Below are 17,098 nucleotides of genomic sequence, written 5' to 3'. Positions count from 1 at the left end.
GGCAAGAGAGATACTGCGCTGGATTTCGAGGCTGGACATTGTTGGTGTTGGTTGGTGCTGGTTCCAAAGTAGACGAAATTATCTACGACTTTGAAGTTATGACTGTCAACAGTGACGTGGAAGCCATGACGCGAATGCGCTGATTGTTTGTTTGATGACAGGAGATATTTCGTCTTTTCCTCGTTCACCTCCAGACCCATTCGCCTCGCTTCCTTATCCGGGCGGGAAAAAGCAGGACTAACGGCGCGGTTGTTGCTTCCGATTTTTCTTTTATGGATTGGGCAGAGCACACTGAGATTCCAATCGTCAGGCATGCTTTCTTCCGGTCATATTCTGCAAAGCAGCTGATGCATGCACCTAATCAGTTCTTCGCCGCTGTATTTGAATAGCTCGGCCCCCGGATTTGGAATTTCTTCATGGAACGGGTAATGGAAAATCTGTTCCATCGTCATAGATTGTGGAATCGGGTTCGCCATCTCCATAATCCCACTATGCCCTGGATATCGGTTACCACATTGGTGTCTACATGATAATGCTCCGGTCTTGAAACTTCCAAGATAATATCATAATTATTTTGTTAAAATTTTATTACTCTTCCGGCGAAGTTAGGGAGTTTTTTTTTGCATCTATGTCGATTTTCATTGACTGCTTATACATTTTTTCATCCAGTGAAGGATTTTGTGCAAACATTGGTAGATTAAGTAACATATCTGTCGTTCCCAAAATACGTATGTACATAGAGAAATATAACTTTAGTATTATTAAACTTATTTTTAGAACACCTTTTTAATACTCTCGCAACAAAAGTTGCTAAAGAGAGTATTATAGTTTTGTTCACCTAACGGTTGTTTGTAAGTCATAAAACTAAACGAGTTAGATATAGGGTTATATATATCAAAATGATCAGGGTGACGAGACGAGTCAAAATCCGAATGTCTGTCTGTCCGTCCGTCCGTCTGTCCGTGCAACGGATAACTTGAGTAAAAATTTAGATATCTTAACGAAACTTGGAACACGTATTCCTTGGCACCCTGAGGAGGTTGCTTTCGAAAATGGGCAAGATCGGACCATTGCCACGCCCAAAAAATGGCGAAAACGAAAAACTTATAAAGTGTCATAACTAAGCCATAAATAAAGTTATGAAAATTAAATTTGGAGCATAGGATCGTATTAGGGAGGGGCAGATTTGGATGTAATTTTTTTGGCGTGACCCCGCCCTCAAATAGGTTTTTTGTATATAACTCGCAAACCAATAAAGCTATATAAACCAAACTTTCTGCAGTCGTGTTTTTCAGCCATTTCCTTATACAGTCCAAAAATTAAAGAAATCGGATAATAACCACGCCCACCTCCCATACAAAGGTTAGGTTGAAAATGACTAAAAGTGGGTTAACTCATTAACGAAAAACGTCCGAAACACTAAATTTTACATAAGAAATAGCAGAAGGAAGCTGCACTCAGATTTTTTTACAAAATGAAAAATGGGCGTGGCATCTCCCACTTATGGGTCAAAAACCATATCTCAGGAACTACTCGACCGATTTCAATAAAATTCGGCATATAATACTTTCTTGACACTCTGATGACACATGTGAAAAATGGATGAAATCGGTTGATAACCACGACAACTTCCCATGTAACTCAATTTTGAATTCCATCTGATTCCTTCACTTTATAATGTATACATAAGGAACCAATGAAGATAGCGGAATTAAACTTTACACAAATAGTACATATCACCTCTAGCTTCTCTTGAGAAAAAATTGTCGAAAACGGACTATAACTTTTCAAGACCCTAGATATCGGACATGTTGAACTCAGCGCCTAAGGGTAAATTTTAACCGAAAAGTTTGTTAAATCTCTTAGATAATTTAATGTAATTCAGAGGAAATTGTTTTCTTCTAATAGTGTGTCTCTGTTCCAAAAATTATTAAAATCGGATAATAACATCTCCTAGCTCCCATGTACCTAATTATATGTTTTTCAAAAATACGGTGGGCTTTAATCTACATATATGTATTGGTTAATATGTGAGATACCATATCTTTGCGAAATTAAGTGCGTGTATAGTTTTGGATTTAGCGTACCTAGCTGGTAAAAATGAATGAAATCGGTTCAGGAATTACCTCAGCCCTCATACACTATATAGGACGATTTTCGTTATTCTATTAAACTTTGTGCCGAATTTATAGGTAAATTTTGGGTGTTATCTTATTAAAATTTCTTCAATAAATTGCGAGAGTATAAAATGTTCGGTTGCACCCGAACTTAGTCTTTCCTTACTTGTTTACATTTATTTATATAATATAATATTATTACAGATACGAGGATATGTATAACAATCCCACGAAGGGCACTAATTCGGAACATCGTGATGTTGTACTCGATATACTCTCGGATGCACGCGTGGTAGGACCTCTAATGCAGACCGGTTTATTTCATGCTGATGTTAATCGTCGCAATTATATGTATGTCTTTGGGCATAACAGCGCCACGGGACCGCATGCCAATGTGAGTGAATTTATTGTAATTAAATTGTTCTTTGTAAGATTTTTTTACTGACTTATATAAAATTTATTATTTTGTGCACAAAACAGAATATGAAAAGTTCACAAAAATTTACTGATAATTTACGAAAAACTTGCAAACACCAAAACTTGGCTGCTAAATATTTAATATTAATTCGAAAAAAACTATTAATTTCCGTCAAAACTAAATAACAGTCACTGACGTTAACATGCCACAGTTCTGAACTTTCACGTTATACTTCCCACATATCTCACCTTATAATGCCTCATGCCATTTTTTTTATTTATTTATTTGATTGGTACTTTATATGGTCACACCACTAAATATGTCGCCATGAATATTGCAAAAATACTCGTAATTTGCAATGTCACTTAATTTACTCTTGGAAATCAATAAAAGCGATACTTGAGTGTATCGGGCTCGTTAACTTCTATAGTATGTAGATATGTGTGTATTAGTTTGTTTGCCTCTTAGCTACTGCTATACACGCGCACATATGTATGCGTGTGTGTGTATAATGTAAAGATTTATTTTAATGTCTTTACCAAAGCGGTCGAAAACAATGCGCTCGCCAGCGCTACCACTGGAGGAGCTAATATCAATACATAAGCTATATGTATATACAACTATAAATACATATACATATATGATGCTATGGAATAATATATGTATCTATGGTATGCTTCTATATAAGTTTATATGCCGCATGCGAATGTGTAGAAATAAACAAACGTTCCTATTTGCCCTACTGACAAAGTTTATATCGCAGTAGTAGCGGAAGGACAAACGGCATTCAGACAGAGACAAAAGCGTGCGGCATTTCTATGGAAATACCAGTGGCAGGGCAAACAATGCGCGCATATACAATAATGATACAATTGCCCTGTAGAAAATAGTGATAAAACTTAATAATTGAGTGCACATGATATACGAGTATATGCAGTGGCGAACGCAGGAAAAAAATTTGGGGGGGGGGGGGGGGGGGGGTGTTTAAATCTCTTCCTCCGTCACGTCTATATCTCTATGGATATTCAAGAGAGCCATTCCGTTCTGGCGTGTTTCTCCAGTTTTATTTCTTAAATATGTTTTAAGTCTGCGAAGTGAGGAAAACGAGCGTTCACTTGAAGCGACAGATATAGGGATTGTTGCTTCAATCTTTAAAAAACGATGCACTGTTTTGAAAATTTTTGCATCGCAACAATTCAACGCGTCTAAAAAAGTTTTGGATCTCTTTGTTTGATTTAACCAGTTCCTGAAAATATATTCAAAATTTTAGTTAGAGAATATAATCTGAAGAAAAGATTTTTAACCTTTTCCACATTCTAAATTCAGCAACGAAATCATCGGGATCTTCTACATCAGCGGTTAAGTTAAGACACTCAAGTATTTTTTTGCAAATAGCATAATTTTTTTTTAATTTAAATTTATTTCACAACAGTTTGCTCATGGAACGAAAACTGAAAGTCATAATAAATGAGTTTTTAGTTTTCCTGTGTTATGATTAACAATAAACTCTAAAAAAATAATAGAAACCTTATTGGTGACTTTTCAGTTAAGAACTAATTTTCAAAAGAAGTCCATTTTCGACTCACAATTCCCCTTAAATCTAAAAAAATCCAGTTCAGCAGCCACAGAGTTATAAGGCAAACTCATTACTTTGAAGCAAGTTAAAAAAATGTCTCTGTCCAGTTTATATTTTTCTGGGTTTTTTAATTGGCCTACATTCCCACAACTTTTTAATACTATCCAGATACAATAGGTTTGTTTTTTCATAGTTTCAAAAAATTAAATTCTATCAGCAGAAAAGTATCAAAATAGGCCGTTTGTGAACGAAAAAATTATCAAATCACAAAATTTAGAAAAAAAAGTATCAAAAAAGATACAAATGTATCAAAACGGCAACGCTGTTAGTGACTAATGTATTCATTTATTTTACATATTCATACATTGTCGGCAGAAAGATTGCTTTGAAAACAACAAATTACAATTCTTCAAATGACTATGTAGAATTAAATTCTATTATTTAAAAATTCAATTACTTTGATTGTTTTAACACCCCAAAATCCCCCCCCCCCCCTGCGTTCGCCCCTGAGTATATGAAATAAGTTCAATCGAGTTTTTCATGCAAGAAATTAATGTTATAATGCGTATTTTTTAAGTGGAAAGCAAATAAACTAATGCAATTGTTTATTTTAAATGTGTGCAATGAGCATATAAATGATTTGATAAGAGCTCTTCGTTATAGCCTTTTCGCACAAGAGCTAATTGATCAATAAAAATCACATTTTTCTACATGCAATGCAACTCTGCGACAAAGAACTTCTTTATATATTCTATGAGTATAACTTCGATTCATTGATTCTTTAAGGATCAAGAGTGTGATCATAAATTAACGTTAGATTAAGCTTCGTGAAGGGAAAAAAATTCAGTTCCTCAGTTCAGTTTACAAATACAGTGGAACTTCTCTAACTCGAATCACTATAATCCACAAAAAAATTTCGAGTTAGAGAGACTTCAAGTTATAGAATTTTCATTAAAACATATAAATTTTCAAAAAGCTGTAAAATATAGATTAATACGCTGTTTTATTTATTTACTTCGCATAAAGTTTTATGTATCTACGTTGAAACATGTATTCTGTAATTTTGTTTATTGCAGTTTGCTATTATTGGCTCTTGACGTCTATATTCCATGCCTTTGTTAGATGATTTAATATTATACTTTTTGTTTGCCTCCATAACTCATTTAAAATTCTGCCTCGATAGTAAAATTTTAAATTTTGTATTCTGCCCTGACCAAAGTTCGATTTATGGAAGGAAATTTGTATGAAAGTTGCCTTCTATTGCCTCTTCAAGAGTTCGAGTTTTGGAGAACTTCGAGTTATAGAAATTCGAGTTAGGGAAGGCAATTTGTATGAAATTTGGCTTCTAAACGCTAATGCAAATTCAAGTGTTCGAGTTATGGAGATCTTCGAGTTATAGAAGTTCGAGTTACGGAAGTTCCACTGTATATCTAACATTTCTGCTAAGATCATTAAATTAATTCCTAACAATCACTGATCTATTACCATATGGCACAATCCTTAAGGATCCTTTACAAGTAAACTAAAATATGCACTTACTTTTCTAATTGCCATTGCTCAAATATATTCTTGTATGTTACACCAAAAGTATCAACTTCAAATCATAACAATTTCCATTCACATACTTTTCTAATAAATATCTTACATTTATATTCCAAACTAACGCTTGATCTCTACTTAATCAAATTGTATTGTTTATTGTTTCAAATTTATAAAGTTTTTATTTCACCGCCATTCTTTCTTTAGAGAATTTAGTATTGCACCAGAAAATCTTTGCACCACTTCACACACAAATGAGGAAATTTGGTTTAAAACTAATTTCGAAGTTTGAAGTTTGAAATTTGCCTGCAGGGCCAGCATAAACGAATATCAACAAATTAATTTTAACAAGCGTGCCGAAATCAAACAAAGAAAACGGGCACACATACATATTCGATGCGGCGACTAGCGCTAATGTTGCCGCCAGCGGTCTTCATTTATTTGCTGAATTTTCGTTTCGTTATTTCATGCTCTAAGAAGATGAAGCTGCTTAACGCTCGTTCGTTACTTCCGCGCAATTGCGGTTTGGTTATTCAGGCTGCTGTCTCAACGGCCGCCGTTGTTGGCGGTCAGAGCTAGCGACTCAAACTGCCATACCAGCGCAAAATATTGCCATGAATATATAGATCTATGTGTGTGTAGACTCTCTGGAAGAAGGAGCACAGAATTTTTTTTTAAGAAATTGAAAATATATAAATATATATATGGAGACATCCATAGAAAGTCATATTTGTGCCCATCAAACCAACGTAATCTGTATAATTTTAATAGAGTCGTACGAAGGGCTTACAAAAGCGATCATATTTTTTCATAAATAATCAGTTTTTAGCATTTCTTTTCCAAACTCAATTTAGTTTTCGAGATTAAGGCAATTAATTAGGATCAATTATAGTAGACAATATAAGGGTATATACGAGTATTACAAATATCTGATTCTGGATATTTCTAGAAGCTTCTCACACCAAATTGTCGTTACAAACAAAGAATCGATTTCCATGAATAACCATTTCTTGACTTGTAACCTCCATATGACACCAGCGGTTTCTACGTTCCGCAGGTTGGTGGTAACTTGAATGATAATCTCAAGAAATACCCTTTTACTATCTCTTAACTACTCATGGAATAGTATAGCGAGTATTTTAGGAACTTCCCGATATGAAATGCAAACACAATTAAGACATTTCTGTGCTGTCGAAAGTGGCATTATAGTCGAAACTATATGGAGAAGTTTAGCTGTTTTTAAGCCTTCTAACACAAAGCTTTCCACAAAATGATTTAATTTTAATAACTTAGGTTTGGATTTCTCTACAAGAACACCATTGAATCACCTTCACATACTTCCAAAACGTTTACTGGGTAAATAAGTTATATGTGCACGTCAATCTGGTTTTTTTGTACTTTAAAACCATATCAACCATATTTTGTTGTGTTTTGAGGGAATGTTTACCCACTTCATTATATGGCGGTGTGTGTGTGGGTGCGCATATGATTACCATGGAATTTGGCTTTATTTGTTTAGCTTTTCAAACATAGGGGCGTTGTGTGTACTTACACGCATCATTGTTTTTTGTTCAGTGCACACATGTGTTCATACTTGAGATACATATATGTAGGCAATGCAAATTAAATTAATTAAATTCCAGTTTGAAATGCAAAATTATTTCCGGCTACATACGGGATTAGTGTCTGAATATTTTATATTGTCTACATACACTTATTGTAAGCATTTGTACACATGAGCACATCAGCAAAATAATATTAATTAAGGAAGGATTTTCCGGTCCGAGAGCTTTTAGGGGCGTAAAGAGTGAAAAATACAAAAATTTTACAATTTCAAGTATTTTAAATTTTTGGGTGAATATATTTCTGTGAAATAAATATGAAAATTAAAAAACTTAATAAACAATTTATTCGAAATTTGTGCCTTGCTTATTAAGCTTTATTTCTTGTTGTTTTTTTGAGTTCGAAACTTCACATTACCTGTAAAATTCTCTCCTATAGCATTTTACAGCTGTAATTGTAAACATGTTTAAGCTAGAACACGAAAATACTTTTGCGCGAATTTTTTTATTGTGAGTTATCTACTCCATAGAGTTCATGTCATTTTCACCCCAAAGACCTCAAAAGACAGTCACTCGGGCCTTAAATTGCCCTAAACACACAGCTAATGTGTTAGCTTCTTACATATTCTTAAACCCATATATTACAAATATGTACATAGATAAATAAAGCAAGTAAGGAAAGGCTAAGTTCGGGTGCAACCGAACATTTTATACTCTCGCAATTTATTGAAGAAGTTTTATTAAGATAACATACAAATTAACCCATAAATTCGGCATAAAGTTTAATAGAATAACGAAAATCGTCATATATAGTATATGAGGGCTGAGGTAATTCCTGAACCGATTTCATTCATTTTCACCAGCAAGGTACACTATATCCTAGACTATACACTCAATTAATTTGGCTAAAATATCTCACATATTAACCAACACATATATGCGGAATAAAGCCCACCGTATTTTTGAAAAACCTATAATTAAGTACATATATGGGAGCTAGGAGAAGATATTATTGAAAAACCTATAATTAGATATGTGGGAGCTAGGACATGTCATAACCCGATTTTAATAATTTTTGGAACAGAGACACACTTTTAAAATTTCCTCTGAATTACATTAAATTATCTGGGAGATTTACCCATATTTTCGGTTAAAATTTATCCTTAGGCGCTGAGTTCAACATGTTCGATATCTGGGGCCTTGAAAAGTTATGGTCCATTTTCGACAATTTTTTCACAAGTGAAGCCAGAGATGATATGCACTATTTGTGTAAAGTTTTATTCCGCTATATTCATTGGTTCCTTATGTTTATATTATAAAGTGAAGGAATAAGATGGAATTCAAAATTGAGTTATAAGGGATGTAGTCGTGGTTGTGAACCGATTTCGCCCATTTTATCCGTGTTATCAGGGTGTCAATAAAATATTATATACCGAATTTCATAGACATCTGTCGAGTAGGTCCTGAGATATGGTTTTTGACCTATAAGTGGGCGATGCCAAGCCCATTTTTTATTTTGTAAAAAAATGTGAGTACAGCTTCCTTCTGCTATTTCTTCTGTAAAATTTAATATTTCTGACGTTTTTCGTTAGGGAGTTATACCACTTTAGGTCATTTTCAACCTAACCTTTGTATGGGAGGTGGGCGTGGTTAATATCCGATTTCTACTATTTTCATGGTGTGTGGTGGGGTACGTAAAAGAACCGACTGCAGAAAGTTTGGTTTATATAGCTTTATTGGTTTGCGAGTTAAATACAAATAACATATTTGTGAGCGGGGCTACGTCCACTTCCCCCAAAAAATACATCCAAATATGCCCCTTCCTAGTGTGATCCTTTATTCCAAATTTTACTTTTATAACTTCATTTATGGCACTTTGAGTTATGACACTTTATGTGTTTTTGGATTTCGCCATTGTGTGGGCGTGCCAATGGTGCTATTCAGCCCATTTTCGAAAGCAACCTTCTCACGGTCCCAAGGAATATCTGTGCCAAGTTTCGTCAAGATATCTTAATTTTTACTCAAGTTACAGCTTGCACAGACGGACAGACGGACAGACAGACATCCGGATTTCAAATCTACTCGTCACCCTGATCACTTTGGTATATATGACTCTATATCTCACTCTTTTAGTTTTAGGTGTTACAAACAACCGTTATGTGAACAAAACTATAATACTCTCTTAGCAACTTTTGTTGCGAAAGTATAAAAACATAGCATAAGATTTTAGGCGCATTATGCCACACATCCGGGTATACCACATGTAACAGGCTTTTGTATAAGTGTCACAAGGGATTTATTGTTGTCTACAAATGTATACATACATACTTACACATACAAAACTTTTGTTTTTGCACCATCTTACATTTTCTTAGATACATACATATGTAGGCATACGATATATAATATATATACAGATATACATATATGTACATGATAAATATAGGGTATGCTTTTAGAGGAATAAACTTTTAATTGAAATAACTGAGTAAATTATTGAATAAGATAATATTTTGGCTTTTTTAACTTAGAATGTTTACGAAATCTTTCTTATTTTTAAATTTTTACGACTTTATGAAGATCATCCTATTTGGTTTTTTCCGCATAGATTACTTTATCTCTTTTCTTTCTTACTTAGAGAAAAACGCGATTAGAAAGTTGCTGCCTGTCAAAAAATTATAAATATTCAGCACATATCCTTTTTTGTTTCAGAAAAACGCTGTAGCTTCCAAAGAGACACCCTCTTTAACCTAACATTGATACTGCTCACAAAAGATAATCTACAGCTAAATTGTCTGTGCATATGATACGAACATATCGTTTATATATGTTTAGAAATCATTTAACAAATTGCTTACGGATCCTCAAAAACCTGCCGCAGCAACAACAACATAAGCAATAAAAAAATTTCACTGTGATTTATTAACTGCCATTGGTTAACCATATACGCTATTATTGTGTTGACTTGTGTGAAGTCGTTGGATCGCTTCATAGATTCCCTTGCAATTTAAAATAAGTTCCGAAATTGTCGTAAGCTGCATTAAAATAAATGTCTCCTAAGGTCATAATCTCAATAAATCAGCCAGTTACTGGCAGCTAGCTAAATGGTGACACATATGTATACTCGTAAGATTTTATGAAATGCAAGTATTATATGCGTCATTGTATTAGCTATTAGTATAATTGAAGTGGGAGTGTGATTTATTAGTAGTTTAAAGCCTGAGTAAGGAGTTAGAATCGAAACAAAACCAGTCTCTATTCAAAGAATCTTAGTTATACAACTGAATGCTAGTCAAGCCGATATTTTTGTTTTAATATGTATATAAATGCTCTCCGTAAACCAAGTTTTCGACTAAAGAATAGATGAGACTACTACACTAGAATGACTGTCGTGATTGGAAAAGTGAATAGGGCATCACTGAAAATGATAGAGTGTGAGTTCAGATTGATGTAACCTTATGGCATTATATCCTCATATACTCTACTTTAATTCGATGATAACCAAATATGGTCTAAAGACACAATGCTTAACAACTCAAAAATCGCATTTCTTTGGAAAGAGTTCATCAGTAAAGAATACTAATGGCTTAAGTACGGTTGTCTGATACACAACTTTCGTTTCAATGCATTTTGAAAAAATGATATAGGCATAGGACATTCATATCTTATGCATAATAGGTTTTATAAGATTGATTCTAGAATTTAAGGTGTAACCGGGGGTTAACAGCCAAGCAACTGTATGGAAGTTATAGTTTAAGAAATTGAAAATTTCCTCAAAATTGGTATAAGAAATTCGAATAATAATCAAACACTGAAGTATATATATTTGTGCTTTCACGATATTATAAGAACCTGGTTAAGCACTTAACCGGGGGTTAGCAGTAAATTGATTATGACAGCTTAATACTTATACTTATATTTGTATATTATCAAGGGAAAGCATATACATTTCGTGACTTGATTTCTTTTATTTTCCATTTCATACACCATTCCCTTTTCCCTTGTAGTCAAATCATGTTCTTATTTAAGTGATTATTTATTTATTTACTTTTCGTTAGCGCATTACATTAAAGCATTACACATAAACATATACAACCGCGCTTACTTTTACACCACCACAAAAAAAAATCAATTTTGATCAGTCAGTCGTGCGGGTTTGCAAAGTGGAAAGAACAACAAACGGATAATATAATACGAAAAATAAACAAGAATCTTAATTCTCGCTGAAAAAAGTATGCTGACGCTTCGTTGTTATTCTTGCGGTCAATGGTTATAAACCGAAAATGTGTAATGTAATGTAAATGCATTTATTTACATTTGAAGTTTTTGCAAGCACTTCGAGTGAATGTCGGGCAGTAATGCGTTTGAACTTGTTCACTTTGCTCGAGTGTTAATCTAACCAAAAGTTACCAAATGCTCCCAATTGCGTTACGCCATGAGTTGAAGTGCTCTATGTGTATTATGGGCTCCACAGGAGTTTGGCATCGGAATGTTCATTTATACCTAAGTAGTTTGTATTGGTGGCCACTGGTCGTACTGGCACGTCTCTCTAGTCAGCCATCAAGCAGTCGTGACTGTGGCAAAAATATGTTGACTTGCCACACACAAAATTCGTTGAGTAGTTCGGAATTGAGTTGCGAATTGTTTGACTTTCGATATTTTTCCAATGCCAGTAGCTGCAACTGTAACTACTGAAGAGTACGCATAATATTTGGTGATATTTTTTGTACACTGAGAGGAATATGCATATGTGATAACCAAGAACTCTAACTGAGTCCTGAAACCCAAGGTAAGGTATTGCCGTAACTAGGGATGGCAACGATTAATCATTTGATTAAATTAATCGATTATTTTCATTCAATTTACGATTTAATTGCATCGAAACACCTTTTCTAATTACTCGACTATTACTCGAGTAATTGCAAAATAATCGCAAACAGCATTTTGAAATTTAATACATTTTATGTTCATCTAAGTTAGCGTACAAGGGTCGAAATTGGTCGCATCAGTCATTAATGACTGGAAACGGTGTAAACATAGTTAAATTCTAATATGTCAACGTAGTTTAATATCAACAAATGAATGTCTGGTAACACTTCATTTACAGTTAAGTCAAACGCATTTTACGTTCAGTTGTTTGAAGAGCAATGGCGTCAGTTAAAAGCGAAGTGTGGACATTTTTTTAATAAAATAGCAATAACTACGTTAAATGTCAACTTTGCTGCAAAAATTTAAAATTTTCTAATAACACAACAAATATGTTGCAGTATTTAAAATTAAAGCATGCAACAGTAGCCTGCAAATTGTGGTAAGTTGGAGCAATCGGTATTACATTTTAAATTTCTTCTAGTTATATATAAATATATGTGTACAAATTAGACTCTGAAATCTAGGAGTAACGACAATGTTCCCCTAAGTTATGATGACACTGACACCATGATTGAAATGCCGAGTTGCAGCAGCAAGCCAATTAATGAAAGCCCTTCAGCTTCGAAACACTATTGATGCTTGGGAAGAAATGAAAACCGTACGGACTTTCAAAAAAGTATTGTCATCTACTTGGTACCTCAGTTCCTGCTGAGCGGCTTTTCTTAAAAACGGGTGCAACTGCGACCGAAAAACGCAATCGTTTGACAACAAAACGTTTATCGAAATTGCTTTTTCTTCAAACTTGGTTGAACAGACTTCTAAATTTTCTTGACTTCAATAAATATATTTTCCTTTATACTAAGACAAATGAATTTTTAATAAGATATTTTAATTTTATTTTCGTTTTTGTTTTTGTGTATATACCAACATAATTTGAATGTCTGAAATAAGAATATAGTCTCCTATATTTTATTGGTTTTATTTTTACGCAAATTTGCAAAACATAGTCTTTCAAGTAAGAGGCAATTCTTTTACTTTAAGATTGCTGTACATATTTTGAAAAATTTAATACCATTGTGCTACTTAACTTCAAATATAGACCATTTTCTCTTTTAGGATATGTCTCGTACTCTGTGATAGAGCATTATAATACAAAATTCGGCCCTGAAACTTGGTGGTGGTCTTTATGCAATTTAGTATTATTTGAAAACATTGGAATTAATCGATTACTCGATTTTTTTACATTAATTGCAATTATTTTTTTATATCTTGCAATTAATCATTTGATTATTTAATCGATTAAAAAAAATGTTTTGCCATCCCTAGCCGTAACCGCTTTCAAGGGAGGAATAGTATCTTCCACTCTCTCAGTCTCCTTCTTTGCTTAAAACTTTCGTCCTAGTATGTATTTATGTGTTTGGCGTAGAAACCGTTTAGTCGGTTATAGCCGAATCGATGATAGCTCGCCACTCCTCTCTTACCCTCGTAGTTCGGCGCCAGTTGAAGATCCCAAGTGTAACCAGGTCGCTCTCCAGCTGGTCCCTCCAACGGAGTGGAGGTCTTCCCTTTCCTTGGTCCAAAGTAGCACATGTTGGCAAGAGTGATTCTGTGCTGGATATATATATATATATATATATACGGTATATACGACGATATATATATATATATATATACGACTTCGAAGTTATGACTGTTTCGTCCTAGTTATTTAACAGAGAAAAAAGTTTTAGAAAAGAAAACTACCAAGCTCCATAAGAATAAGTTTAATCGCACAAATGTAGACCCTTTATATTATGCACTATTCTACATTTCTTTCATTAACCACAACTACGATGCAACTATCATCCGATGGTTATCATTTCGATTACAGACTTTCTAATGTATAAACACATGTTTGAAGCTTGTGCACTCTCCACAACTTACATCTCATATGGTCTATAATTCCTTTCAGTGTAGCATACTTTCATACAACTCATAAATGTATATTTTGATTAACAGTTTACTTCGTGAAACAAAAAAATGCCAGTTATGATACAGACACGTTTCATTTGATTTTTATTTATGTACAAATCGATAAACAAACACGAGCGCAATAAATACAGTGTACTGGGCGAGTGAATGAGTCAAGTGTATGAAGTCAATTTAGTGGTATCGGATGAAAAAAGAAATTCTTCGTTGAGAAAGCTAAATTGGAAATCAAGACAAACATGTTGCTGCAGTTACCAACTCTTCTCAAAAGCAGTATCAAAACCAGAATTTGCACGAGCATATGATGTTCCAGCAAAAGCAACGCAATAAAAACATTTCAGCTCACTCAATGACACTGACGATGATGCGTGAGTGATACAGCGCAGATCATTCGTCCACATGAACGAAAAAAATTAAAGCAAACGCTAGAAAAAGAAATTGGTGGATGTTGAAAAATAAAAAGATGGAGAGTGTTACTGAAACCTGCTGTCAATCCAAGCGCAGATGATACGAGATTGATGCCAGCATATGGACAGTGAAGCTGTCGTTGCTACGGAGTGGCATCCGCAAAGATATCAAATTGATAGACTAACCTACAATTGATGTTATTTGATATGAAAATGATTTTTATCAACAAAATCTCTCTTATTACTACTATTACTAACATGTCTGCTATCCGTGTGGCAACATTTTCTTTAAAGCTGTTGAGTGGAAATTTTCATACACACACTTCTTCTTGGAATTTCTTTTCTACTTTCACAAAATATGCTGTTATTTTTAATGGTTTGCAAGTACGTGTCCATGCGCTTGTTTGAGGATTCTTTCGGCAAGCATTTCAGTAAATGCTCAACCATGTAGCTACATATGTGCAGTGCAGTATAAGTGCGTAAGTGAGTGATTGAGCGCTTGAGCGTAAAGTGCATAAGTAGTATTGTCCACGTATTTGCACAGCTGTTCGAACGTGAGAGTACGTTCATAAGTAGTATGCAAACATTTGATCATGCTTCGACAGATGCACTCGTACTCAATACAATAAATGCAATTTTGAGTGGCTTTTGTCAAAATACCGGCAAAATTAGCCGCACAAATACGAGTACATTCGAGTGTCTTCAATAAAGAAGACACATTTTTGAAAAATGCTTAAATCTAGGAGTCAGGAAGATTTGGACCGATATCAATTGTGTGCAGATCAGATTTGTCATCTAGCTTAGTTTTTTATACCTGTATCAATCCTCGAATATAAAAGTGAAATAAGTTAACAGTGTTCAATCTTTGAACTTACATCAATGAGAAGTGGAGCGATTGTACCCAGATTTTTCTTTATTAGAAAATTATCAACGAAAATATACTCCTTCTTCCTTCACTCACATCATCTTGCCCTGACTTGGCACATTCGACTGGCATACTCCGAAAGAGATCACAGAATTGACATTTTTCTGTCGAGTAAATTCCCATTTTGTGTACTTGACTTCTCAGACTGCAGCGAAGACCAAGAAATCTAAACCTTTTAGGTTATATTCCCTAAGTAAAAAATCTCTCGCGATGTTCAGAGACCTGTAGCTATCATTTTTTTGTCATTGAGAACCAAGTAATATGTGCTTCGTTGAGAAATCTCAGAATTTTCGGAACCAATTTTTGCAAAGAATATATGTAGACGATAGATTCCGAACTTATCTTAAATTTATTTGAGATGATCCAATGAACCATTACATACAGAATTCAAAAATAGATTCAAACTATTATGATCTGTTCGACAAGTATACGATCGTACAGTGACATCGAGGTCGAGCTCTAGGAATGAAAGAAAATTTTCTAACTTCATTCATTACAGTACTCAAAATGAAAAGAAGATGAAACGCTTTCATGAGCTGTTCTTACCTATTCAGATTTACACATATTTCCAAGTAAATGCAGTTTTGTTATTTTCTCAGTTAGTCGCAAATTCATCTTTTCTGTAACAGCTACTTTTCACACAGCTTTAACTACATGCCTCATAATTATTTTACAAGCTTAGCAGCACACAAGTACAAATACATATGTATATGTACGAGTACATCAAATACAACGGTGCGGTGCAGTGAGTGCGCTATGCGTCTCATCAATTAGAGTGCAGTGGGCGAATTACAGCAGCAAATCAAGTGTAATGCAGCTAAGATGATGCTGTTCATATTTCTGCAAAAACCCATTTGACTTATAATTTCATTTTGTCGGATTAGTTTCTGCACAATGGACACAAGCACGCAGGTATAGCAATGAAAAGCCCTCACACACATACATATACTAGCAAACAAGAGTATATAGCCTGAGCTAGCAAAATACAAGGCATCAGCTTACATTATGTCTGATTACTTCTTTCAAACAGTTAACAAATGATAACACGTTTATATATTTAAAGGGTGTTTTAAGAGTTACATAATTTTTTAGAGTGATTGCTAACAAGCTTGATGTGTTATTGCGGCGTTACGCAAGTCAACGGTTCACGCTAATACTCAAGCTACGGTTGAGCAATAACGGCATAAGTCCCACTGTGCTGGAAAAGTTAAATATTTCACATTTGAACTAATTTTTCTTGAAAGAGCACCCTATACAACCTAGCATAAATCGCACACGAACCTGCTTATGATGCGTTCTATAATGAATAGCCCAACTGCTATCAAATGGTAAAGAGTACGCTTTACTCAATTGACTGTGCTACTTCCAATACTAAATCGTAACTTGAGCTTACTTCATATCAAACTTGGAGAAGCTCTTCTCTACAATAAATAAAATTGGTTACATTATACTATATTCTATGTTCTAAGGACTACATTTGAGCCACAGTATACTAGTTCTTCCAGAACGTTTGCGCCCTTTGACTATCTGAGTACTACACTTTCTATTCCGGCACACATAACGAGGTCTAAATTTATTTGTACTGTCTTATTATGTCACTTTGCGTTGCGTCTGCTTTATGTTCATATTTTCTTTGCAAAATGGCTTGTAATTCTTTTGCCAAGTGTGTGTATTTTTAGCTTTGCACTTTCTCTTCTTACTATTATGTCCGCCCAGT

General features: G+C 34.3%; 2 protein-coding genes across 4 annotated transcripts in view; one reads left to right on the top strand and one right to left on the bottom strand.

Moving 5' to 3' along the window:
* The window catches only part of LOC128924111 (uncharacterized), a 521,511-nt gene that overhangs the window by 95,945 nt on the left and 408,468 nt on the right, over positions 1-17,098 (bottom strand). The gene's annotated exons all lie outside the window — the stretch shown is intronic.
* LOC105219933 (uncharacterized) overlaps positions 1-17,098 on the top strand; it is a 120,844-nt gene that overhangs the window by 79,201 nt on the left and 24,545 nt on the right. For all 3 annotated transcript variants that reach the window (XM_054235873.1, XM_054235874.1, XM_054235872.1), the window contains exon 9: positions 2,322-2,511. In XM_054235873.1, the coding sequence (XP_054091848.1) occupies positions 2,322-2,511 (190 nt within the window). The remainder of the gene's footprint in view (positions 1-2,321; positions 2,512-17,098) is intronic.

Source organism: Zeugodacus cucurbitae, chromosome 2, assembly GCF_028554725.1.
Source record: "Zeugodacus cucurbitae isolate PBARC_wt_2022May chromosome 2, idZeuCucr1.2, whole genome shotgun sequence".
NCBI classification, from domain to species: Eukaryota; Metazoa; Arthropoda; class Insecta; order Diptera; family Tephritidae; genus Zeugodacus; species Zeugodacus cucurbitae.
This window is presented reverse-complemented; position numbering and strand designations above follow the sequence as displayed.